Source organism: Lepisma saccharinum, chromosome 2 (assembly GCF_977018435.1).
Source record: "Lepisma saccharinum chromosome 2, izLepSacc3.1, whole genome shotgun sequence".
In the NCBI taxonomy this organism is placed as follows: Eukaryota; Metazoa; Arthropoda; class Insecta; order Zygentoma; family Lepismatidae; genus Lepisma; species Lepisma saccharinum.
Genome location: NC_139230.1, coordinates 214,330,221 through 214,356,714, shown reverse-complemented (window position 1 = coordinate 214,356,714; position 26,494 = coordinate 214,330,221). Strand labels below are relative to the sequence as shown.

Sequence of the window (26,494 nt, the reverse complement as noted above, 5' to 3'; positions counted from 1 at the left end):
ATGTGGTCTAGGTTTCTTTTACAACTGTGGTACGGCAAATGGCATAGATGGGTGGGTTCCATGCAACCAGCCTCTTAAATAGCGGGAGCAACGTGAGAAACAGTTCTGTGGTGCCCAACACTTACCCTCATCTACCTTTGATTCAAAATACAACTCGTACGCCTTTTTGACAAGTGGGGAAATGGGATGTCTTTGCTGCTTCGTCATAAACTCACCACACACATAACAGAAAAGGTTTGATGAATTAACACACGTCCTAGACATCGCTGAACACAAGAAACACGAGAACACGCATAAACAGTATTCCTCACGTTAGGGGATTTGCATGACACACACTGCAGAAACACACACTGCTTGATCCCACTAGCAACTGACTGATGCAAATAACTGCAACTCAACTATACCACAATCAAGTGGCTATCTATCCCTTCATTCTCCTATGCAATGTCTAGCCCTAGGAACAGGCTGGGCTGATACGCACCGCGACAACAATAACATGCAGTCGTGCACTGATAAAACTGTGTTTCCAGAGAAAAGTTTAGGTGATAGTGAAAAACTGTTTTCACTATCATCATCAGGGCACTGAACTCCATAGGAATCACATGTTTTTGTTCTGCGGCAATTTTCATTGTCGCACAGTGTTATTGGCACATAGTATGTGTTGTATATTACCTTCTTGCATTTCATAGGTACATCCCTGTTCCATATTAATCTTCGAACACTTTGATATAGTTCACCACCAATTTGTCCTATTCTATTTACCTCCTCATCTATTCTTCCAGTTCTTTCAATTATGCTTCCTAGATATTTGACGCTCTCCACTACCCTGAACTCTTCCATGTCCATCTTTATTCTTGGTTCATTTCTGGCTCTGTTTCTTGTTGTTATTAACACCTTGCTCTTTTCTGCAATGAATTTCATTCCTGCTCTACTGATTTCCTCATTCCAACTATCAAGCTGTCTCTGTACTCCTTCTTCCCTGTTCCCCCCATATTACTAAGTCATCAGCTAACAACAGGGGCTTCATGTCTTCCTTTCCTATCTTATTCCCCACCTCTTCGTTAATTGTATCCATTGTAATTATGAAGAGCAGTGAGGAAAGAGCACTTCCCTGTTTTAGTCCATTCCTTATACTGAACCACTCCATTCTTGGTGTCTTCATACAGCTCTGGTTAGCCATGTATGTGCTCTGCATTATACACATTATCTCTTCAGCTCCTTTTCCTCTTAGAGCTTTCCAAATCTTTGTTCTGTCCATGCTATCGTATGCCTTTTTTATATCTAAAGTAAGAATCATGAACCTTCCAACCCTCTGTAAACAACCGTCTCACTTCAAGTAACGTATCACTCCGCGCCAGCTGTTGGTGAATGGTGTGGCCATCATATGCTGCTCACTCGCAACCTTTAATTTTACATAACATGGAAAAACGTATTCTTATTTTAACTGATAAGCTACACATTGAAGTATAAGAAATTTTCTACAAGTGATTAAATACATGTTCTTGTTAAAGAATGAACATATTTTTGTACTCCAAAAATTCCATTTATCTGATACTGGGTTAATAGATCCCCCTCCCCCCCCCTCCTCTCTCAGTATGACACCGCCAAAGTTATACAAGAGAGAGAGAGATTAGTTTCAGTAAATTCAAGTCTTTTGTTTTTATTGAGTCTTTTTCCACCAAATTATTGCCTAACATTGTTGACATGTAGAGTATTGTTTTCTCCTTTGTGCAACAAATATGCATCCAGTTTTAGCAGAAGCTAAACAAAGATAAGCCGGGGAATAAAAAGAGATTGTTTATCTTTCTCTCGGTTTCTTGTGCACTAGAAAACAAGAAGACTATAATAAGCACATTATTTACGCACGTCTCGTGCAAGTAATGTATTTTCTTACCTTGATTCAGCAGTTCCTTTTTGAACTTGAGAGGTATTTTCGGTGCTAGAGTACGGTCTGTCAAATTTGCTTCCCCAAAAGGAACTCAACGTGGCACAAGAGGCGATTTAACGTAGACTGCTAAAATTGGGGAGATTGTCATCAATCATCACTATCATCATCTTCCCCACAGTGGACAGGACGGCTCTTTGATTGAAAGAATACGAAAGCAGCTCACGTTGTATTGCGCTTATCTCAAAATGAGTGTACTCGTTTATACGAGCAACAACGTGTTTTTTTTGGAGGACTCGCAACTTGACCAGTCGTTTTCCTTCTTTCACCACACCGAAAACACAAAGACGTAGACACACAATTACACTTGGACACCAACTTCACTGCTTGCTTAGGATAGCACCGACACAACGTCATAGAAACGTTAAGAACAACCTGCTTCTTGCCACTTTTCAAACGGCTGTATTTCCGAAAGACTACTCTGAAAACACGGGAGACCTTCCTGCTCACATGGAAGTCGCCATGTTCGAAACTGGTGCTATTTTCTTGCTGTTCACGTGATCGATTGTAATTTATACAATAATTACATATTATTATTATTATTATTATTATAAACAGAAACTTTTAATGAAAATATATTTTAAAATGTATAATCCCATGTGATTTACACGTTTTTCTTCCATTAGCGTACTTCCATAAAACGGACTACATGATGCGGAAGAAATCAGTTATTAGGCTGTTGCCAACCTCAATGCTTCTCACTGTCAAATACAGAAACGGAAGTGGTATGTCGAATGTCGGCATATGATAGTGAGATTTCACGTTGTCAGTGACGATCCTTCGGGGTTGGGGGAGGGGGTGGGATGCAGGAGTCGATCTATAAACCAGAGGTGTTCATCATCCGGATGGTGACATCCTCACACTCCGGAATTCTTTTGTGGGTGAAGGAGGGCAGGCCGTAGGGTGAGGGAGGTTGATTTAAACTGAACACCTCTCAACAAGAGAGAAGAAAAATGTGACAAAATTTAAAAATTCACCCCCAAGTATGCATTTTATTTTATATGTAGCGTACAATTAAATGTGACTGCTTCAAAATATTTCTGTATTCTACAGTTTTCTTTCCCCGCTTTTATGCTTCTCTAAGTTGCCGTTTTAGTTTCCCTTGGTGTCTTTGCTCCATAATCAGACATTTTTGAATGGGATGAAAAGGACATAGGAGTGTGTTTTTGAATGAAGTAACTTTAGAGATATTGAAGTACACTCTGGAGGATACTGGAATGTGACATTGAGGTGTAATCGACTATGTTGTGACACGCACATTTGTCATTAGTTTACGAGACGATGAGGGATAGGTGATATTTGAATTCCAAATTAGTTAGCACCCCCCATGATGGAGTGGTTAGCACATCACACTATGACGCCAGGGGTCCCGGGTTCGAATCGTGGTCTGGGCATGGATGTTTGTGAATGTCCATTCATCGATTTAATCATATCAACATTCATCCCAGTCTTCGCAAATTAGCCATAAGTGGCACAAGAGGGGAAGTAAAACTTACTTTCATTATCTATAATAATAAATCATAACACTTCCAAACATCAAATAAATTTAATGAAGAAACCCCAGTTTCAAAACTTCATTTATCTCAATGTGTCACATTCTTCTAGCAAAGTTTATTTTAGTTAAATATGAGAGAAAAATTATCCTTTGGTACTGAACCGTCTCACTCCTGGGGAATAAAATGTAAATTTTGTATTTCATTTTTTTAATTTAGCGTTGCTTTTCTTCCACTTTTGGCTAATCCCGAAGATGACAATGAGTGATCCTCAGATGAAATTGATGAAGGGACACTCACAAGTAACACCCTTGCTGGGATTCGAGCCAGGGAACTTCGGTAATGAGTCTGAAAGTTGGCCACCAGGCAAGATGTACATTTTTTATTTTTTTACATACATTCAATAACTTTCAGTGGGTCATCAGTGATACACTGCTTATTCTGCATCTGTTGACAAATGGAATGTTTTTACACCTCGTAGGCTATGTCGATTTTTTTTCATAAGTTTGCAACACTGTTAGGGTACACGTGCTTTTGTTTATAGGTTTTAAGTTCTATGATTCTCACTTTAGGAATGCCATAATCAAATCATTTCCATACTCGTAGTGCCTTTCCTAGTATTTCCTAATATATATATAAAAGCAAGGAGGGCCAAAAGGGCTAAGTAAAAATCAAAGAAGGTAAAAGGAAACACTCACAGGACAGTAGAAAAATTCAAAATTTTCGCTAATTTCATAGCATCATCGGTGTAAGGAGAAAAAGACGGAACTGGAAGTTGGGGCACTGCAGAGTTGCCAGGTCCCCATCGAAGAAGAAGCGGTGCATAGAACGAAAAAAACACTGTTTCGTCACCAGGCTCGTCGTAAACTGAGTGTGTGGGATGAGCTGGGAGGGAGGGAGGGATGGGATGGCTTGGGAGGGACGGTGGGTGAGGGATGGGCATTACTGGGTGGCCTTGTTCAAGCCAGGTGGAGTGGTTGCACTCGTGGCTGATATATAGGCCCCCTCTCATCTTTTGCGAACAGAGGTGTTGTCTGGTTGGGTAGGAGATGGATAATCGCTACCTGGAAGCAGTCGTTGAAACTGATGTTGTGGTGGTTGGTGTGGATGGTGACAGTGAAGTCCAGGTTGTGGGTGGAGGAGTGATGGTTATTGATGCGGAGGTTGAGGGCCGTTGATGTTTCCCCCAGGTAAAAATCACCACAGATGTTGCAGGTGAGGATGTAGATAAGGTTTGAGGCATGGCAGGTCCCTTTGGGATGGAGGGTATGTGTTACCAGACAATGGTGTGGAAAAGACAGCAATAAATATTAATTTCCATTCATTTTTAATTTCAGAAATTAGAACTCCAAGCCAAGGCTCATGATCTGCCAGTTTCTGAATTTACATGGCAACCCACAACACCCACAACTGTAATAAACACTTACATCAAGAATATCCCAGCAGATCAAGTAGCAGTGAAACAGGTGAGTGAGAGTGATCACATTGGTTTTAAAATATTAAGATAGTATGGCATTTCCAACGTGAAAAGTGCTGCATGGTGATTTGCTCTGATAAATTATTATTTTTTTCTATTCTAGTTTTTCTATTTAGTGAAAGTTTTTCAATGCTGTGGTTTCAAAAAGTAGTGTTGATATATGCTTCTGCATGGTAGTTCTTCTACATTTCAAGAAAATTTTTAAAGCTCCTTAGAATTGTGGTTTGAGTACATTTTGTTACCAGTTATCCAAATCAGCATGCATAAGACAAGTTTTTTATGGAAATCATGCCATATCTGCAACATTACTTTCTTTCTAGGGTGGTTTCTGTAATGTTTTTCTTGTCCAGGAAACATAATTGTATTCATATTTTCAGTTTAATCTGTGTTGTGTGTGAATGTCTTTGCTTGTGCTGAATCCTCATTTTCAGCCTCAGCCTTTATCATAGATATGAGAAATTATGTATGTATAATCACAAGAGAAGTTGTTTCATCATAATGAACTATCAATTTTTGAATACATCACTCTGCAAGTGCAGATTGGAACATTGGTGCAGGATCAAAGGAGGATTTCAGGGAGAAGAAAAAGTCAGGTGTGGTGGATAACTTAAGTGGACGGTTATAAAAGGGTACAATTTTTGTGATTTAAGGAAATATGATAAAAATTTAATGACGTAGTACTCCATAAAAGAAATGGAGAATGCCAACAAGAATAACATGTATACATGTACTATATGTCCAGAAACTAAATGCTCGGTGGCTGTGGCCAAATCTGGAACTAACGATGGTATGAGAAATTATTTGCAACATGTAACAGTGCCCCTTCACATTTACAATACGTGAGTTTTGTCACAGTAATGTAGACTGGAGAGAATGAGTTGCCACAGAAGTCCAGTTCTGAGTTGCAGACTTTAAGTCTATTCCAGCTTGTAAAAATAAACTAGTGTATGTTAACAAAGTTTGCAAGATTGCTGATGATCCTTAAGACAAAATTTCAAGTTAGTTTGTTGGATTGGTAAAGTGGGAAACTGGTAAAGGCCTGACCCAGTTGTCTGAAGATCGTAGGTTCGAATCTCTTTTAGAGCCAATTATTTTTTTTATTAAGTAGAATTAGTGTATTGTCGACATTTAAAAGATGCAAAATACATTAAATCTAATTCCTCGTTAATGCCACTTAGGATTTGTTTTTCGTGTAGTTTCTCCAATACTAAATTACTTCTTACAGGAGGCAATAGGGTGGGCAGAGAGATATTGGCGAAAATCTTAACCCTTTGGGGCCCACCCCGTGAGGTAAAATATGAGTTGATTGTTTTTAAATAAAATAGAAGAACAATGACAACCCATATACCCAGTGGCGTAGCAACATATTGCGAGGTCCTGGGTGAGATCAGAATATGAGTCCCCAACATGTTTTTAAATTTGAAATCTCAATGTAACTCGATACAAAATCTTAAGAGCAACGTCAGCAGATTATCATATTTATATAATAAATTATTGAAGAAAATTATATTTAATAATTTCGCTCACTCTAAAAATCTTTTTCTTTGTTTTCCGGGAGCTGAAATATGAAGCTGTAGGAAGGAAGTAAGAACTGCTTATATTATCCATTGCCTTCTTGAGTTGCAAAGGACCCAAGCATTTAAATGCCTCACACCTTGCTTCGTGGCAGTTGGAGGTGCTTTATTGTTAACATAAGATCGGGAGTGCAAGGTCGAGAGAAAGATGAGAAGACAAGACAAATTGCTTTTTATTCGAGAAATTAATAAATGGGTAAAAATGTCCACGCAAGATATCGTGATTTTTTTGCAAAAATGTTGTACATGAGAAATATGACAATTTTTAATTTTTCCGGGCCCCCTTAGTTTTAGAGCCTGTATGTTACGCCCCTGATTTGATGTATTATAACGTTTAACTAGAATTTAAAGCCAGATAAAAACAGAATGTTGTAATTTTATTTGCCTACAAAAATTAGCCTGTTTCCATCTTTTTTCCCCCCTCACTTCTATTTAATACATATTTTGTATCAACCCCATGAGACGAGAGCCCCTGGCCGGTCGCCAACTTTGCCAACCCCTTGATACGCCACTGCACATTCCTCCTTTACAAATTCTTGGGCACCTCGCTGCAAAACAACCAAGGACAACATCATACTGCTGAGAAAACCTTCACGTTCACTGTGTGAATTGTGGGCTCACGAGTTCACAAAGCTTGCCAATTGTAGAACTGCGCATTTTCAGCTCGCAGTCTTCTTAGGTAGACTGTTGAATCATACACGACATGGGCCATCCTAACGAATTCTAGATGTCCTTGTTTACAATATGTAGAGTTAACAAGAAAACATTATGTTTCGTATTTTCGAGGAACACTAATTTAATTGTAATATACTTTTTTATGAATAGCAGATAGAATAGTGCAATATGGTTTCAACACATGTGTAGGAGCATATAAGCGAAAACTCAAGTAGGACCATGTGGTCCAGTTACTATGATACCTGCTCACCATACGAACGGTCCCCGGTTCGATTCTCCCAATAGCACTGTTTTTTTAAGAATCTAATGCAAGTCTGTAAAAATTTTTATTGCGTATTTGATGACAAATGTATTTATTTTTAATAGAAATTGCTAATAGTTTAGAAACTGCTCAATACAAAACTACTTTAATAAAGTTGAAACTATAAAATGAAACATGAATAAAGTAAATGTAATAATAAAAAAAAGGAAATAGTGTATTATTTAAATCTAGTGTTTGCATAGAATTGATGTACCTATATTATTTCCATGTGCATAATGGGTTTACTAATGAAGTTATGCTATTAAAACTTGCCTCGAAATCTATAAACAGACTCAAACGTTAATGTTGTAATTGGTAGTACGTAGCCACCTGGGAAACTGTCATTTCATAAAGTGATATCTCTTGCAATTTTCCATTTATATTTCTTCAGTTTCTATTAAAATAATAAATGATTTGTTGTTTTATACCATGACAAATTATGTAGTTTTAGGTGTTGTATACATGCAGTGAGCGAATTAGATATCGATTTTGTATCACTGCACTCATCATTCCCTATCTATATACAAACGTTTCTTAGAAACTGAAAGAATATCATCACCTTCCCCATCCGACAACCACATCCCTTGCTTACAAAATCACTTGTCTCTCCACTGAAGTTTCGATTGTGGATCCACGTGATTGAACCAAGGTGTGACGTCATATAGTCATGTATCGTATCGTGGATGCTACACGTTGAGGCAGAGACCACTCTTCCACGACCCTTTGGGTAACGTCCTATTGCAGAGCAATCAAGGAACTAACTTCCTGTGTGTGAATTCCATCCCAGGTAAAGCAGGCTTTTCTGTGCATGATCCCTACTTCCCTACACTTCCCTTAAATACCTAAACTTGCATTTATTGTCGAATAACATATAAAGTCTTATAATATTTTTTTACAGAAGCATAAGTGGAAAAAAGAAGTGCTTTGTGAACATGACAATGTGGTCAAGTCGGTATGATAACTTCGCAACATACCAATGGTCCTGGGTTCGGCTTTCATCAAAGGCAGATTTTTTTACGGTGCAGTGCCAACTAGTGTATACTAGAGGTCTGCAAATGTGATCCATTGCCCACCTGCTGTAATGGGAAGAAATACCGACCCACTCCGTCCTGCACATCTGTTGTAGTGAACCAACGTGACTCGCCCATCTGAAGAGAAATCTTTCAGGCGTCCATCAGTACATAGCTACAAAAAAGAAGGAAACATAGTGTAGTACTGGTAACAATGTTGCAAAAGTTAACCACAAATCTAGGTCAGATATAATTGGATACGTTAGTGGTGTTGCATTTACATGAAGGGCATAGGAAGCAATCTTAGCCTGTACTAAATAGTTTGGAGTGCCCATTTGAAAGCACTTATCCAAATCAGAAAATGCATTTCCTAAAAGTTGGACTGTAGTATCGTTCGACTCATTTAAAAGATTCAAGTTGGTGGGATTCAAATTTAACAGGACAAATCTCTACTAGGGTTATAGCATGGTCCAAAACCAAGTGAAATTTCAACTCTAACTTCCTGTTTATTAGAGACCAATTCAATCTCTCTTTTATCTTGTGATTTTAAACAAGACAGCTCAACATCCAGGCTACTTAATATTGATCGAATTATTGACAACCTTCAAACCTACGAAACAAAATATTCCCCTTTTAAATTTTGTAATAAACACTTCAAAGGCGTCACAATTTATAAAAAGGGCCGATAATTTTTTACGCGGGGTTGGAACACTGATTAAGTTGAGCATGCCCTAGTATTCTGTGCTTGCAACAGAGATAGAATCGTCAGAGTGAGGTTGCATATGTGCAAGTAGCAGTAAGGTGAAATGGCTACCGTAATACAAAATCCCGCCAAATGTGAAGTGAGATCTGTCCTACGATTTCTGAATGCCAAAGGACAGAATGCAGCTGACGTCCATTGGAAATTGTGTGCCATTTATGGACCGACAGTGATGAGTGAAGGGAAGGTCAGGCAATGATGCAGTGTGTTTCGGGAAGGGCGTTCAAATGTCCATGACGATGAGCGTAGTGGAAGGCCTAGTGTTCAGATAGACGATCTGGTGGAACGCGTTAACGAGAAAGTGTGTTCCGATTGCCGGTTTGCAATATCTGAACTCGCCAAAGAGTTTCCAGAAGTGTCTGCGGAAACAGTGCATCGAATTGTGACTGACAACCTGGGGTATCACAAACTGTGTGCGAGGTGGGTACCAAAAATGCTGACAGATGCTCACGAAGAGCAAAGAAGGACAGCTGCACGTGATTTTTTGGCCCACTGGGGGGAGGATGGGGATGACCTCTTTTTGCACATAGTGACGGGGGATGAAACATAGATATTGTATGCCACGGGGGAGTCGAAGCAGCAGTCAATGCAATGGTGGCACTCTGGTTCTCCTAAAGCGAAGAAATTCAAACAAACATCATTTGTTCACAAAATCATGGCAACAGTGTTTTGGGATCAAAAGAGTGTGATTTTTGTGGAATTCATGGAACCAGGACAAACAATTACAGCAGAGGTGTATTGCGAAACACTGAATAATCTGTGACATGCCATCCAAAATCGGCTGAGAGGAATGCTGCGCTCTGGAATTTTTCTGATCCATGACAATGCCCGCCCACACACAGCTGCTCGTACTGTTGAGACAATTGAAATCTTTCGATGGGAACTATTCAATCATCCCCCTTACAGCCCCGACCTTGCCCCACTTTCTGAAAAAGTGGCTTGCATCGAAGCATTTCAAAGACAGTAACGTTCTCAAGACATCAGTTCTGGACTGGCTGCACTCTCAGGTGGCAGATTTTAACGCAGAGGGTATACGGAAGCTTGTGCCATCGCAACTATGAGGATGGTAACTGATGAAGCAACACTCGCAGGGAACACCTATTCCCAGGATGGAATTCAAACCTGGAATCCCTAGCATCGTAACACACTGTGCTAGCCACTCAACACTGAATAATCTGTGACGTGCCATCCAAAATCGGCTGAGAGGAATGCTACGCTCTGGAATTTTTCTGATCCATGACAATGCCCGCCCACACACAGCTGCTCGTACTGTTGAGACAATTGAAATCTTTCGATGGGAACTATTCAATCATCCCCCTTACAGCCCCGACCTTACCCCACTTTCTGAAAAAGTGGCTTGCATCGAAGCATTTCAACGACAGTAACGTTCTCAAGACATCAGTTCTGGACTGGCTGCACTCTCAGGTGGCAGATTTTAACGCAGAGGGTATACAGAAGCTTGTGCCATCGACTATGAGGATGGTAACTGATGAAGCGACACTCGCAGGGAACACCTATTCCCAGGATGGAATTCAAACCTGGAATCCCTAGCATCGTAACACACTGTGCTAGCCACTCCACCACGCATATCGGCAAATTCGTAATTAAACATCTGTATAATAAATGTTCTCGATATGTTGGTCTTACAACAACACAATCTTTTTAAGCCATTGCTAAGAGGATTGTTTTAAAGAAATATAATCAAATTCATAAGACTGGTAAATCAGTTACATTTTCTTTTATTCAATTTACCAATATGTTCTAATTGACTATAGAAATGCAACGAGACATTAAAAAAAGTTTTGAATATAAAGTTGCCTCAAGTGGGGATCGAACGTAAGACCCTCAATACCATGAGCACCTGCCTTACCCACTATGCCATTTTGCCAACCTTGCAAATTGCGATTCTTCTGGGACCTTTGTGTATGCTGCTACTTACGCTAATAATTTATTTTTTACTGGAACCGAGTTTGAAATAATCATGTCAAACACCTGGTTTTTAACGCTGAATATACTATGAAGGTTTCATTGGGAAATCTCAACAGTCTCCTCAGTTATCATCAAATGATTGCCTTAGTGCTGTGTCAAGCATTAACATGGCTGTGTAGCGTACCGTCTGCCCGCTTAAAGCTCCCGGATGAACTGCATATACCCACTCCAGCGTGGGTGTGTCTGATTAGTTTGCTACCGCAGTTGGAAGCACATGGATCCCGCCCAGAGCAACTGTAGTGCGATGATGCTAGCCCGGTTTTATCCAAGCTGGATAAATCCAGGCACATGGAAGCTGGGTACCGAGTAGTGGGACGGTGATTGAATGGATCCTGGATTACGGAGTGAGTCAAGCCCACCCACGCAGATCTCTAATGTGTGCCTAGGATGGAATTAATTACACATATCGGCACGACTTTATTTTTTAATAAAAATGTAATTGGTTTGAGAGTAGTTTATTTTTTAATAAATATGTAATGGGTTTGCGAGTAAATACTTGATATTAAACATCTTACAAAATGTGAAGAGGTATGTGAACGAGACATACAGTTCTTGCTTTGCATATCAAGCAAGATCAAGAAACAGTGAAACGTTAATGTGGAAATTCTCAGCAGCCACGTCAAAAATTCGAGCTTTTATTGGTCTAGTTATGAATAGAATTTCAATTTTTAAAACTAAAAGTAGCTTAGAACATATTAGGTTATATGAGTCGACAGATTTAGTTCAGATCTTAATATTATAATTGTATTGTAAAATCTGTAGCTGTAAATAAGAATCCGATTGAGGGACGGCATGGGTTCGAGTCTGCCTGGGTTCTCTTCCTGTGTATAGGACCAGTAGCAACCCACCATCTTGAGGAAATTGGGGAGCTACGAGTGAGTAGCGTAACCCGGTTTTGGAAATTTCCTATAACGGCTGGGTGTTCGACGTGCTGACCTCATGTCACCGCATTACTGGTTGAAGTTCTCCACACCTCTATATGGGATTGTGGGAGGGAGGATGGCAGTTGGGAGATGGCCAAGACCCTTCGAGGGCTGTCGTGCCATGGGTTATTTATTTATTTAAGAAGGAAAAATGTAAGGTGCTTTTCAAAATTAGCAGGTGAAATCATGGATTAAAAATGCATGTTCTGTGGTTACAAATTTTTAAAAAAATCACTGTCTAAATGCAGATTCACACACACACATGTTGGTGCCTCATTGGCAACTAAAAAAAAAAAAGAATTGAATCACGCTCATACATGCATCCTTCAGAGCATGAAGCCATAACACTAACCACTCACCTACACCTTCTATTGGTAGGTATTTATTTACTTATGTAAGTTTTCGAATTGTTTCACTACTGGCGACACAAATTTCTTTTCGCTTATTTTCTTTCAGATGTAGTTGTTTTTCCAGACAGATACATTTTTTATCTTCTGCCAGCCATGGAGATCCTTATGGAATACATTATTGGGATGCAACTCGCAGAAAAGAAAATATCTTAGTTTAAGAAAAACTTGAGGTGGGAATGATGTGTTCACACATTTGACCTCAAAAATTTTCATCTTTGAAGTTTTGCTTGCAACGCCACCATCAACCGAGCATTTATTGTCAGGACATGTAGTACTTATGGTTAGTTTAAATAAAGAACAGAGCGATTTTAATTTGGGAGAGCTGTATAAAAATGGTGTTCATAGTTCTGTCAACAGCTTTTCTCTTATATAATATCCTGTAGAGCATCACTGCAGATTGTTAAATAGTTCTGAAATCAAATTTCCTGGCATCTGTATTGATTTTCACAATTACTTTGTTTCCAGATGCCAGATCTGGTGAGTGAGGCTACCACATTAAGTGCTGCCCAGATGGAAGACTTGATGGAAGATGAACATCTCGTGAACGGAGATCCCATGCTGTCCTCACCACATCTGCCTAGTCCACCCGATCACCACCACAACATTGATGTGGAAGAGAGCTTAGCTGATATTGATATGATGAATGTCTGAATAGTGGGAACAAAAGAAACTTCATATAGAAGATATTTTTGAAGAGGTTCTCTATTTGTTCTCTATTTGTGCAAATTACCTTCAGAATAAGGTGTTTATCAATGATTCAAATTATATGACAGAAATGTATGGATGTGTGTGTGTTTTATGTTGTGTATATGTATATATAATGTTACATACATGCACACTTCCTTCAGTTCCGAGTATAAACCACAAAAGTTGCTGACATTAAAGTGTGTGTGTGTGATACATGTGTATACACACACACACACACACACACATGCATGTTAAGTTTTCTTGTGTGCATCTGTAAAATATTGTTCTCAGCACATGCCACAGAAAGTTGCCTAGGTCTAATTATCAGTGTAGTAAACATACATTTGTTATCAGTGTATTGCAAGCATTAAGTAGAATATTGAGAGAGAGACTATTACAATATATATATAATATATATATATGAAATATGTTAATAAACATAGAATGGCATGCATTTGACAAGTGACATTTATTTAAACAGATCAAGTAAATATAAAGTCATACAAAGCTCTTTAACTTCAGCACTCAATTATGTAGTATCTCAGATCATTGTTTTTTTTTATATAAACATACACATACTTCCAGTTCAGATGAAAAATATTTGAGGAACTGGGTTTCAATTTTATTTTGATAGTTTTTCTAGTAAATAAATGAAATATGTAGAGGGAAATTTCTACAACTTTGGATTTGTGAAGTTACTTTTCATATGAAATATAAAAAGGTTCTGAAACCTAATTTCTTATGTACAGATATTAATAGATTACTGAGAAGACTTTCATTATTGTCTGAAAGAAGAATGTAAATAGCTCTAGTATTATATAAAGTTACATAGGGAATAATGGACTCGTATTTCTGTGAAAGTGGTTGAAGAAGTATGAGTTGTTTCATTTTCAAGTGGATGTGTGTGCTTGGAAGTAAAGAAAACACATTCTGCTTGGCAAAGAAGTAGCAATTGCATTTAGGATGTTTCTTCATTTTCATGCTCTTTAGAAATTAATAAATATAACACAGTTCGTATTCGTATTGTTGGAAGTGATTTGGAGTGAGGATATAGTTCTCGATGAAGTTCCTCTCCAGAGGGAAACTGACTGGAGAAGAGAATGCATTAAACAAAGGATCAACTGTACGTGTGTACAAGGTTGATTGTTATGAATTTATGGAAAGGTTTGATTTCCAACACCCAGTTATTTCACCAGGAGATGTAGGTGTATGTAAGGTAGTATATATACACACATCTTTAAAAGTGTTCACTATTGCAAACATTAAGTACCTTGTCAGTAGTGCATGAAATGTACATAAAATAAAAAGATAAGAGCAAGTAGTGATATGTACTATAATATTTTAATTCCAATGATTCAGTATTGACCAAAGTGCATTTCTGTGCACTTTTTTTTCTGTTGTATGAATATATTTTGTTAAGGGACAAGTTGCATGTAACAGGTAATTCCATGTCAATATTGGTGATGAGTGACAAGTGGTGCACCAGCAATCTGGCAACACATCTCTTGCATGTTAAAAGTTTAACCTGCAGTAAAGTTTTTGTGTAGAAGACTAGAAGTAAACATCTTTTTGTGGTTGGTCTTGACATAATTTTTGGTTTATATTAACCTGTAGAATAGCAATTTTAACAGGTTAATAGAAAAATTACCCAGACTTTGTAACTCATTCCAATGACAGTAAGCAACTCGTACATGTGTGTGTATTTTTATTATTTTTAGTAAATGAGTTCAGTACCACAGATGTGCACAGAATCTCAGATTTATAGCTTATTATGTACTTCAAAGGTAATTTTGGACAATGTTACCGTTGATAAATTTCTGTTATTTATTTATTTTCCATAAACTTCTTCCGCTATATTTCTGAATTTAAAATGTCTGATAATTTCAGACTATTTATTAGAATTAATAAATTTGTCTTCGCTTTACTGGAATGCTGGATGAACTTCCATAAAATATATATAAGCACTTATGTATATTATTGACATAGTTATTCAAAATAGAATATTTTGTTAACTTGTGTAACCAGCTTCAAGGAAGCTAAAAAGAGAAATATGTAATGCTGATTGCGCAAGGGGAACAGATCTATTTAGGAAGGGGTCAATCAAGGGGGAATTCTCAGGTAACCAATTGAGCCCAAATAATGTCCATTGGCTACCTTAACTAGAAACTCTTGGACAAAAGTTTTAAACTGGCTTTGCAGTGCAGTTATGTACCTATTGAACCAGTAGTCTACTGACATGTTTCATAAGGAAGGGGGGAGATGTTTGCCCTAGATCTGTGAGTAACTGGGGATCCTCCCATGGTTTAACATGCTGGCAAATATGCATGGGGGGGGGTTACCATCACCCTGCATTCCCCCCTCTCACTCTGAGCATTGAATTCTGTGTCTCTTCATGTATCTTTTTTTTTTAAACATCGTGGGACTGAATATGTAGGATTTGTCTTCGTTTCAGCATGGCACTGTATTGATCACAAGGAAGTTGGACAATAACAACCCATTTTTGTTCTTATTAACCAAATGTCAGACAGTGGCATCACTTGCATTTATCCTGCTACCTGAACCATCCAGTACTCTATTCAACGTTACAATTATGTGTTAGTAACTTGATAAAATGTGGATGAGTGTGCCCTGTTTTTCAACATTTTTTGTTTCTCAGACTGTTGGTTCATGGAACCACTTTTTTTTCTGCAATGCAATTACTTGTTGCGGTATAACTATTTGTGTTTTTGTAATACAACTTTCTACAATTACTTGCTCTTATCTCTTAAGAATTAAAACCTTATTGACACCCAGTACAGTAACTAAATACATACATATAAGCGGTAAAAAGATCCCAAGTGAGTCATGTTAACATCACATCAACTTACTTTCCAGTTCAATTTAATTTCAAAAAACGAAATTAATATGATTAAAATTTAATGTATATAAAATCAGAGCAAAATAGGGGAATAAAAAACATTAAAGAATATAAAACTTTTGTTAGTGATGATAGTAAAAATGTCATCTTGATTATCTTAACAAAATAATGTTCAGGGGCTCATTTGATGTTCATATTGGTTGGACTTAAGATTTGTTTGATTGGCAGAGTTATTGTGGTAGTTGAGGTGTGGAGTTGCATGTTTGCTTTAGAGTTGCATTGTACAATTTTGACAGAAAAATGGACACGAGCCTTTCATAATTTTATCTAGATTTCCATCTGAAAACAAATTCTCTCATTTAAGGGTTTCTCAATCTACATTCCTAAAAGTCTTTTGTTACCTGTTTATTGCTGCATGACAGGCATAACAATCCCTTTTTCTGTTGTTGCACTTTCTATGCACTAGGTTTGTTCTAAAATTCCAAATTTGATAGTTGAGATGTTGATAGAAGTTAAATTAAATCAACATTGACCTTGGTATACTTTGATTAGAAAACAGTTGGTGGAAGTGTGAATTCCCTAAAAACGAATGACGCAGGACTAGGAGAATAATGGGCTGTATACTTTGTCCCATGAATCTGTGGAGCAAGGCAACACACAAAGATAGGGAATGGGAGAAAGCGAATGGCAGAGTAAAGCATTACATAACAGCTTGTAGCTGCAGCTGCATTTTCCTGTTCGTGCCCGCACTTCCCCTCTCGCACATTCATTGGTCGATCCCTCTCGAGTCTCTACTTATGCAGACACTCGCTTTCGTTTGCTTGCTCCGGAGATTCCCAGGACAGAGTATAGCTATTGTTTGAACTGGCTTGGTATTTTCCTTACTTAAAGAAAGAAGATGGAACTTATCAGTGCCATTGCAAGATTCAAATCCATGTTTTCTAAATGATCAACAACTATTATTCTTAATATATAATTGTTTGAAACCTAGAAGTGGAATTGTATATCCCATTCCTTGTTTCAAGGAAGAAAACAAAATTTTGCCGAAATGTTTCATTGGTCTAGTTGGAAACTTTTCCCTCTTGGACAATATTGCTACAAATTTTTGCAAGTTTATTTTTTGTGAATGAAATCTAGTGATATTAGTAATGTGATGATATGTAATTTAGTGCGTACTTTAGTCAAGCAAGGGAACTAATTCTTTAGTGAGGTGCCTTAGTTGTGCACACTCATCTTGCATGCAGATACTCATGCAAGGGTTGGAATAGTTCACATGTAGCAAATGTAAACCCAGAAAATACATGTATGCCAGATTTGTCTTTTTTTTTTTTTGTAAGTAAATGATGTTGACAAAGATATTTTGTGTTTGTGTGTTAGCATGTATGGGAATGAGAGCAACAGTGTGTGTGTGTGTGTGTGTGTGTATGTTTTGTGTATCATGAATGAAAGCAGTTACACATTGTGTGTATTAGAGTTCTATACCTCTACAATTCACATATGTAAGGTGAAAAATTGCAGGGAAATTGTACTCTATCAAAAATGTTTGATTCATTATGCAAATTCATGTTTCATGATAACATTTCTGTTTAACAGAATGTTTTTGACTTTCAAAAGAAATCTTACTTAAGGAAGAAAGAGCATTGTTACTGTTTACTCAGATGATACACTTAAAAAAAATTGATTGAACTGTACCTGAATTTCCATTCCCTAATGGAGAAGAATAGTGCATTGTTAAATTTTATGCTTTATGAACTGTAAATCGCAAAGTAAATTTGTTTTAGAACTTCTTTGTATTTTCTGTTTCATTCTCAATCTAACCTTAATGATCATTTTCATATTGCCTGTTGATTTCTCACTGTAGTGTTGTAATAAAAGAAGTTTTATTTTATGCAAGTAAGAACTTTGAAAAACATGTGGATGGTTCCACATAAAATCAGACATGTATTGACCTTTGATCTCATTGATTCTGATGACTTTTGGTCTAAGGATGTGGATTCTACACAAGGATTTTGATAAATATCCACCCCATTTTTTGGGGCGATTTTAAAAGAAAAAACTTTGCTGATTTACGAAAGTAAATGTCTATATTTTGGAAACAAATCAAGCTAGGGAGGTGAAATTCATCTTATTTTGAATATAAGGAGTCAATATTGCATATTAGCTGTTCAAGTTGATATTTTGAACACGACCAAGCATTCAGCATGTTCAAAGTTGAATAACAAAGAAAATACTACCAATCAATTTTTCTCTTTTCAGATTTTGAGTTTCCATAGGTTTTTTGGTGATTGTTTTTTTTTCCATATAAGAGATGTAACGGTATATTTTGTGCTTTTAAGCTGATTCTCAGCAACATACACAATATACACTACCATACATTTTTGAATCCTTGTCCCGAGGTTCAAAACTTGCAGTACCTGAAGTTCTGTGGATGCTAGTTTAGGCAATAGACACGTACCTCTTCAAATTACAACTTAACGCCCATTTCCTTTTAGATATATATAGGTTTATTCATATTATATTTACAGAAGTTAATTCTTGGCCGTTATTCGCAAAATCTACATTTCGGTGTACCCTGTCCCCCCTTCCCGAAGAGAGTGTGTAGACTCGCGTAGCCACTGGCTCCACGAGTAAAAAAAAAAATATAACCCTCAGTACCAAAAAAGGTGGCTGAAGGTATGTGTGTTGTGTACCCGGTTTCCCTCATGAAATGAACTATTGGAATAATGTGAAAAGAGCAAGTGTGTGTATTAAAAGAAAGAAAGTTAACATCCCCGCCGTCGGTTCACATAGTAAGGAAAGAAAGCTCGCCCAGCCGCTCCCCACAGAGAAAAAGATACCTCTTACATTGCTGTACTCCGCCAAACATCTGAGGCCGACTGCTGCCTTCCCTTCCTTTTATAGGCCCCGCTAATGACCTAAACCGTTACTGGAAACTTACCGCTCCCCAACGGCCAAGAACTCAAACGTACAGGACATAGACATAGGCATACACAATTTATAACATAAAAAAGGATCCAGTAATGATCGCATCATTACATAGTCCCCCCTTCCTGAAGAGAGAAAAATCAAAGTTCTGTAACCTAGAATAATAATAATAATATACACAATACACTTGTCCGCAGTTTCTGTTCACTACACACACACTTTCATTAGGTCACACGACACTGACAGTCAATGTTCACTCTAATTTTGTCCACAAGTGTACTTCGAGATCTGCGTTCTTCCCTCAGCACTGGAGCTGGTTAACCCACGTAGATTCTTACCCACTCAGCATCTCTTCCATCCTTCCTCCTGGACCAATTAGGGACAGTCTCCTGGAAATCCATCCAAGTCACCAAGGCTGCTGGTTCGACTCCCGGCAACGCCACTGCTCTGCGCTCCTGTCGAGATCGGAAGACACCGCTTCGACCGGCTTCCACATGAATGGGTCTAAATGGCTCTACATCCAGAGATGTCACTGCTATTCACTGGATTTTCTCACCACCGAACTGCGGCTTCTCGACGAAAATACGCAGTAAAAAAATACGCACTAACTTTGTGTTACTTCTGTTGACTGCGGAACGAAACGTTTGCAGGAGTAGTGTGTGAGGTATCAGAGAGAGAAAATAAATGAAAGATAAAAAATAAAGAAAAGATAGATAAGTCCCTATGTACAATATTTACAAAAAATCCCCTTTTGAATTTAGACTAGAATCTGTTTCTCAGCTTGTAACGCATCCGGGATATATCTTCGTCTTGCTCCTCCTGCCGAAGTTACGTGCGCTCTCTTTGCTGAATTGCGTTCGGCTACTTTCCTTGCAAAGTCAGGTGGCGAAGAATAAGGCTTTAACTGGTCACTGTTGGCTCTCGATATTCTTCCGTCCCCGCTGTGTTTCATTTTGAAAGTATTTGCCGAAGTTTGCTCCACAATTGCGTGTGCCCCAGAGGACTTCCCCGAGAATTTACTGGTTACTCTGCGGGCCTTACCAGAGATAGGATGTTCCTTAAGCCAAGCTTTATCCCCCACCTCAAACGTGCATTTGCGGCGTTTCCTATCACAAGCTTTCTTCTTGGCGTCTTCTATCCTGAATTTCGTTTCCTCCTTACTTGACATGAAATCTTGCTTATTCCTGTCATCTTTTGATACGCAGCATGGCTGGCAACACTTACAATACTGGATAACGTCTTTAGTTAGGCCTATCCAAGTGTATTGTTCCCTAACCTTCGCTAACGTTTTCAATCTCCCAGGATGACAAACGAATGCATTATCATGCAACGACACGAGAATTTGCGAACGTAGAGAAGTAGGTGCCCATATTTTCCCTTTTCCCTTCTCTTTGTACTTTTCCGTAGGCAAATTTCTCCTAAGAATTCCCTCGTCGAAGTACGAAGATTTGGCCTGGGTCTTCACCTTTTCCTTGTACTTCTTCGTTCCTTCCACCTCCTCATTCCTTGTAGCCCTCGCTACGTCAGCAAGAAACTTGTCTTTCATTTGCTCGGAAATGAGGGAGGCTGTGTCCAGAAACCTACGTGGCTCCTCAGAATTGTATTCTTCATTTCCCTCAGTGGCAGAGAATGGCAACAATGAAGAATTTTCCATATCTTTAGTTCCAGAGAGACGAACCATGGGCAGTTTTGTGCTCCGAAGCAAATTTTCCCTCTGTTGCTTCCTCATTTGCTTCGCACTTTGCTCAGTACACAAAGCGCTGAAATCTGCAACTGATTTCTGCACAGTGTCAGTCGAACATTCCACACGGTCAATCATGTCCTCAGTTTCGGGGTGTGGTTTGCAATTTCCCATCGTCGCGGTTGCTTCAGCTACAGTTTCATTTCTTTCCATCGTCGCAGTCATCGTCGCGGTTAGCCCAGCTCCAGCTTCCACAGTCGACGTCCTCCCCTGCTGCGAGAACGGAAGCCTCTTTCCCACTTCCCTCTTCTCCGCAGAAAATAAATGAATGACGTTACTGTCCTCAAAACAGTAGCCTCCCTGCTTCAAATGTAGCGATATGCCGGCCTTCCTTATGAACCCACGACCTGCGATAAATCCCGTGAAACAATTGCGCAGAACGACGAATTTATGCTTAAATTTCATCCCATTCAAATGTACAGTAAGATACATTTCCCCACATGATTGTACAGAGCCTACTGCCAAAGAAATATTAATACGTTTATTGTTAATCTTATTTCCTTGTTTTTCCAGTTCTCTTGCGATCTCAACAGACACGGTGCTCACAGACGCACCAGAATCCAAATATAGCGTGAAGTCCTTTCCCTGAACCTTACAGGTAACTAACGGTTTTTTGTCGCCAGAAGTGAAATTTCTGCAGTTACGTATTTCCCTATTCCTGCCCCTGTTTTGCTTTCCTTCTACGTGTGCAAGAACCGGAGTTATCTGTTCTGGTCTAACGGTATCTTTAGAGACGGCACAGGTGGCGCCCTTCTGCTGACCATCATACCCTCTTCTCCTCGCCGGTTCTTCTGCTCTCGACGGGGTTCCAATATTCCCGGAAAGGCTCAAGCGGTTGAAAAGACCCGGATTTATGGCACTCATTGATACTTCTGTTCCCATGCGGCCGAAAGGGTTTGTTGCCCCCGCAGCTACTAATTGCCTTGCGACACTCCCTGAAGTTGACGCTAGTGGTAAACTGCTATCTCTTAGCTCAGGACAATAGTACAGAGCTTCTGAATACAATCTCTTTTGAATGTCCATAGAATGGGTTTCCAAATCTTTGATCGTTGCGAATGTTCTGTTGTACAAGTGTGTTCTGAATTTAGGATGGGAAAATTTCAAAACATGCTGGATGACCTCGTCTTCTGTCCCCCGTTTCTCCCTCATTGCGAAAAGCTTCCTGGTGTGTCGAATAAATGCAAGAAGAGACTGGTCTGGTAACTGGTAATTGTTCTGAATGATCCTTGCTATTTCCGAGTCGTAATCGACACTAAAGAATTCTTCCAAGAACGCCTTCTCAAATTCCCTAAAAGTGCCGAATGGTCTCGAAAATCTGAACCAATCTGCAGCGATTTCCTTCAACGAAAGCGGCAAGATTCTATCTAAGAGAAAAGTATCCCCAATTTCCATGATTTCCTGATAATTGCGTAATTCATACAAATAATCGTGTGGACTTACATCGCCGACGTTTCCCTTAAAGATCGGAATGTTAATGTTGCTTTTTTCCAAGATTTTGTTCATTTTCTCCTCGCCCGTCCTTGCCGAAGTTCCTTGCGTACGGTTTAGAGAAAGTCTCTCAAGTTCCCCAACAATATCTTCCTCAGGCCTTCCCTCCAAGTTCGCACTGCCTAGCAACTTGCCAATGAGCTCCCTGTCTATTTGAATTGCCATTTTGTCTTCTATTACTTTCTTTCCACTTCGCAATAACATATGCCTTCAGTACTTCTCACAAAAAATATCCTTGACTGAGCCCCCAGTATGTAACGGTATATTTTGTGCTTTTAAGCTGATTCTCAGCAACATACACAATATACACTACCATACATTTTTGAATCCTTGTCCCGAGGTTCAAAACTTGCAGTACCTGAAGTTCTGTGGATGCTAGTTTAGGCAATAGACACGTACCTCTTCAAATTACAACTTAACGCCCATTTCCTTTTAGATATATATAGGTTTATTCATATTATATTTACAGAAGTTAATTCTTGGCCGTTATTCGCAAAATCTACATTTCGGTGTACCCTGTCCCCCCTTCCCGAAGAGAGTGTGTAGACTCGCGTAGCCACTGGCTCCACGAGTAAAAAAAAAAATATAACCCTCAGTACCAAAAAAGGTGGCTGAAGGTATGTGTGTTGTGTACCCGGTTTCCCTCATGAAATGAACTATTGGAATAATGTGAAAAGAGCAAGTGTGTGTATTAAAAGAAAGAAAGTTAACATCCCCGCCGTCGGTTCACATAGTAAGGAAAGAAAGCTCGCCCAGCCGCTCCCCACAGAGAAAAAGATACCTCTTACATTGCTGTACTCCGCCAAACATCTGAGGCCGACTGCTGCCTTCCCTTCCTTTTATAGGCCCCGCTAATGACCTAAACCGTTACTGGAAACTTACCGCTCCCCAACGGCCAAGAACTCAAACGTACAGGACATAGACATAGGCATACACAATTTATAACATAAAAAAGGATCCAGTAATGATCGCATCATTACAGAGAGAAAATATATTTGTAAATTTACATGTAGTGTGCTCAATGGTTTGTAGTTGTGGCTAGACTGAGCAACAGGACCTTGGGCTACATGCAGCCAGTCATTCTGAAAGAAGTTAGTTTTGAATACAATTTCACAAATCACTTCACCCATTTAACATTTTATTCAGAGACTTCTTTCCAGGGAACATTCAGAAACAAATGGTAATTGAGAGACAGTATGATTTGTTTATATGCAAACAAATATTCATCAAGTGATTACCACACCCTCAAAGTAGCCCCCAAATTCTTACCACTCCCAGAGTGATTTATCAACACACCCAACCACTGTTCATATTTCATGACGCCCCTCTTTAACCCTTAACTGGTGTGGTGGACTTGAGTCACGCTAGTAGTGTGGTGCGGGTCAAAATGACCCATGGCTTCTTTTCATTTTGAGAGTATATGATCAAATAATTATAAAATTGAATTTTTATTTCTTACATTAATGTTAATTAAGTATACAAAACATATTTTTGCTTAAAGTTCGTCACACTAAAATATTCAAAAAATTATCAACTATTATTTACAATTTTTTTTTCTTGCTTAGACTGATATTTTTCTTAAATTCTGAACACACTAATCTTAAAGATAATTGTTCATTATATGGAATTAAGAGAAAAAACATGAATAGAAACACTGACATTTATAAATTGTTTATGAATTGAAAAGTTTTTTTTTTTTTGCATCACTTAACTTGCGTCACAATATATGCAAAATCTTACAGTACGAGGAGCATGCCGAAAGTTTTTAGCAGCGAAATAATGTAACATCACATCAACTGTGCATGTGTTGCATTTGACAGCCTGATGTTTATTGACCTTGAGCAAACAATGGCTAGAGTGAGTCGGTGATAGTGGGGTGAGAGGTAAGAGTGATAAAGCAGCGCGCGTCTTCCATTGTTGCTAGTAATGGAGCTGTCAACATGTGACTTTCGTGCCATGATTTTGTACGATTAAAAAAAAGGCTTAACCTCAGAGCAGTGCGTTGAAAGTTAGTGAACACTTTAGGGGAATCTGCCCCTTCACGAGCCAGTGTTGGAAATTGGTTTCGAGAATTTAAAAGGGGTCGTGTGTCACTTGAAAATGAACTTCGTGCTGGATGGCCTAACACTGCAGTGACACCCGAAAACATTGAAGCTGTGAGGCAAATGGTGAAAGATAATCCCCATATTTTTTTTTTTTTTTTTTTTTGGAGATAGAAACGACTCTCAACATTGGGTCAACAGCAGCACAGACAATTGTGCATGAACACTTGGGTCTCGGGAAAAGGTGTTCTCGCTGGGTCCCACATTCACTCACTCACGGAAATGGAAAAAGAGGGGAGGGTGGAGTGGTGTGAATTTGTTGGAGAAATTCAACCAAGGTGCAAGTCGTGATGTTTACAACATCGTCATGGGTGACGAAACGTGGATTTACCATTACGATCCACTTGCAAAGCAGCAGTCGCAAGTGTGGTGCTTTGAGAATGAAGAACCCCCAACAAAAGTGAAGAGAGCTCGAAGTGTTGGAAAGAAAATGGTGGCATCTTTTTTCTCACGGAAGAGACATGTTGTGACAGTTGCACTTGAAAATCAGCGTACAGTGAATTCTGAGTGGTACTCAACAGTTTGCCTTTCCAATGTGTTCACAAAATGGAAGGCCCAACACCCAAGATCAGAACTTTTGGTTATCTGCTGCTGCATCATGACAATGCAAGTTCCCACAGTGCTGCAAGAACCGTAGACTTTTTGAGCCGCAAAGGAGTCAGTGTTGCCACAGCCACCCTATTTACTGGACCTGACCTTGTGCAATTTCTTTGTGTTCCCCAAAGTGAAGGAACAGTTGCATGGATGTCACTTTTCATCTGATGAAGATGCCATTGCTGCTTATTTGGAGGCTGTGAACAACATTGCTGAAAGTGTATGGAATTTTTTCTAAGTGTTTTCAAAGGATGCAAAAGTGTATTCGTGTCCATGGAGAGTACTTTGAAAAAGTGTAAATGTCTGGTTTCAGTTGGATGATTTTTGTGGGCAGAGCTAAAAACTTTTGGCATTCCCCTCACATGTGCCACACACAGGCAGTTTGCACTTTTTACAATCTCCGAATCATTTCTCATATTTTGGATGCGTGTGACTTACTATCATATATAACCATAAAATCAAAATTTGTTATTTACTTAGTATGTACAGTGAGTATATACTTGTCAAAGACAACGTTTCGGTGGCAACTGCCCCCTTCTTCAGGTCAAGAAGTCGGCTTTACGGAAATCCACAAAGCTTTGTCATTTAGAACGGATATAGGTTTTAACGTGGACAGGTTGAATGCTGGGATAAAAAATTACTAAAACAGGACTATTCCCACATTTTAAAATCCCTTAAAACTCATATAAAAACAGTTAAAACCCGTCTTACTATCCGATCACAATTCACATGTTGACTGGAACTGGTATGTACTCAAATGAGCAAGGTTGTGAGGGAGTCAATTTTCCTCCTTCCCCTAACTTCCCCTTCCATTACATCATTTCAAAGGAGAAGTCTCGTATGATGCTTGCCTCCCGTTCAATGTCTGGGTTAACCTTGAATCCTATTTCTTTATATTCACGTTTTTCCCATTTTTTCGACATTCCTATGCTTATATAACTCTGAATCATTACTATCAATTTCCACATTATCATCTGACTCTTCATTTTCAAGCTAAGTAAGTATAGCGTCACAATCGTTGGTCAAATTTTTGTTCGTCTCGTCTCATAGCATCAAACCCCACAAAAACTGATAACGTAAACGATGTGGTGTGGGTCAAATTGACTCGAACTTGCTATTATATGAAAACAATTAACTGCACATGTCATGTTGCAACTGCTGTCAATGTACACTGCAACTATATTCAGCTACTGAGAACCAGAGCCCTCTACCGGAAAACTCGTAAGCTATAGAAATGGAAATTCATGCTCGACAGCGTTTTGATCCGTATCACAAAAGTTAAGGGCTAAGATTTTTAACCGATTTATTTGTGGCCACAAGTGTACCTTTCTACACTTTAGGAGACATTATCACACCCCTATAATGGACATTCTCAACTAATAAATGCCATTCCTACCATGTTTTGCAAAGATTGGCAAGATTTTTTTTCTTCTTCAGAATTTCCATTCTAGGGAAGGGGGATGGTAATACTTCTAGATTGGTGGAAAGTTATATTTTGGGTTACAAGGACCATGAATAATGTACTGAAAAGAAAAGAAAACAA

At 38.8% G+C, this 26,494-nt stretch overlaps 1 protein-coding gene across 1 annotated transcript in view; it reads left to right on the top strand.

Annotated features, from left to right (window-relative positions):
* Positions 1–17,887, top strand: part of Mitf (transcription factor Mitf) — a 207,294-nt gene extending 189,407 nt beyond the window's left edge. Inside the window, exons 8-9 of the mRNA XM_083117962.1 lie at positions 4,776–4,904; positions 13,023–17,887. Coding sequence (XP_082974088.1) covers positions 4,776–4,904; positions 13,023–13,208 — 315 coding nt within the window. The 3' untranslated portion in view covers positions 13,209–17,887. The remainder of the gene's footprint in view (positions 1–4,775; positions 4,905–13,022) is intronic.
* Positions 17,888–26,494: the final 8,607 nt, after the last annotated feature.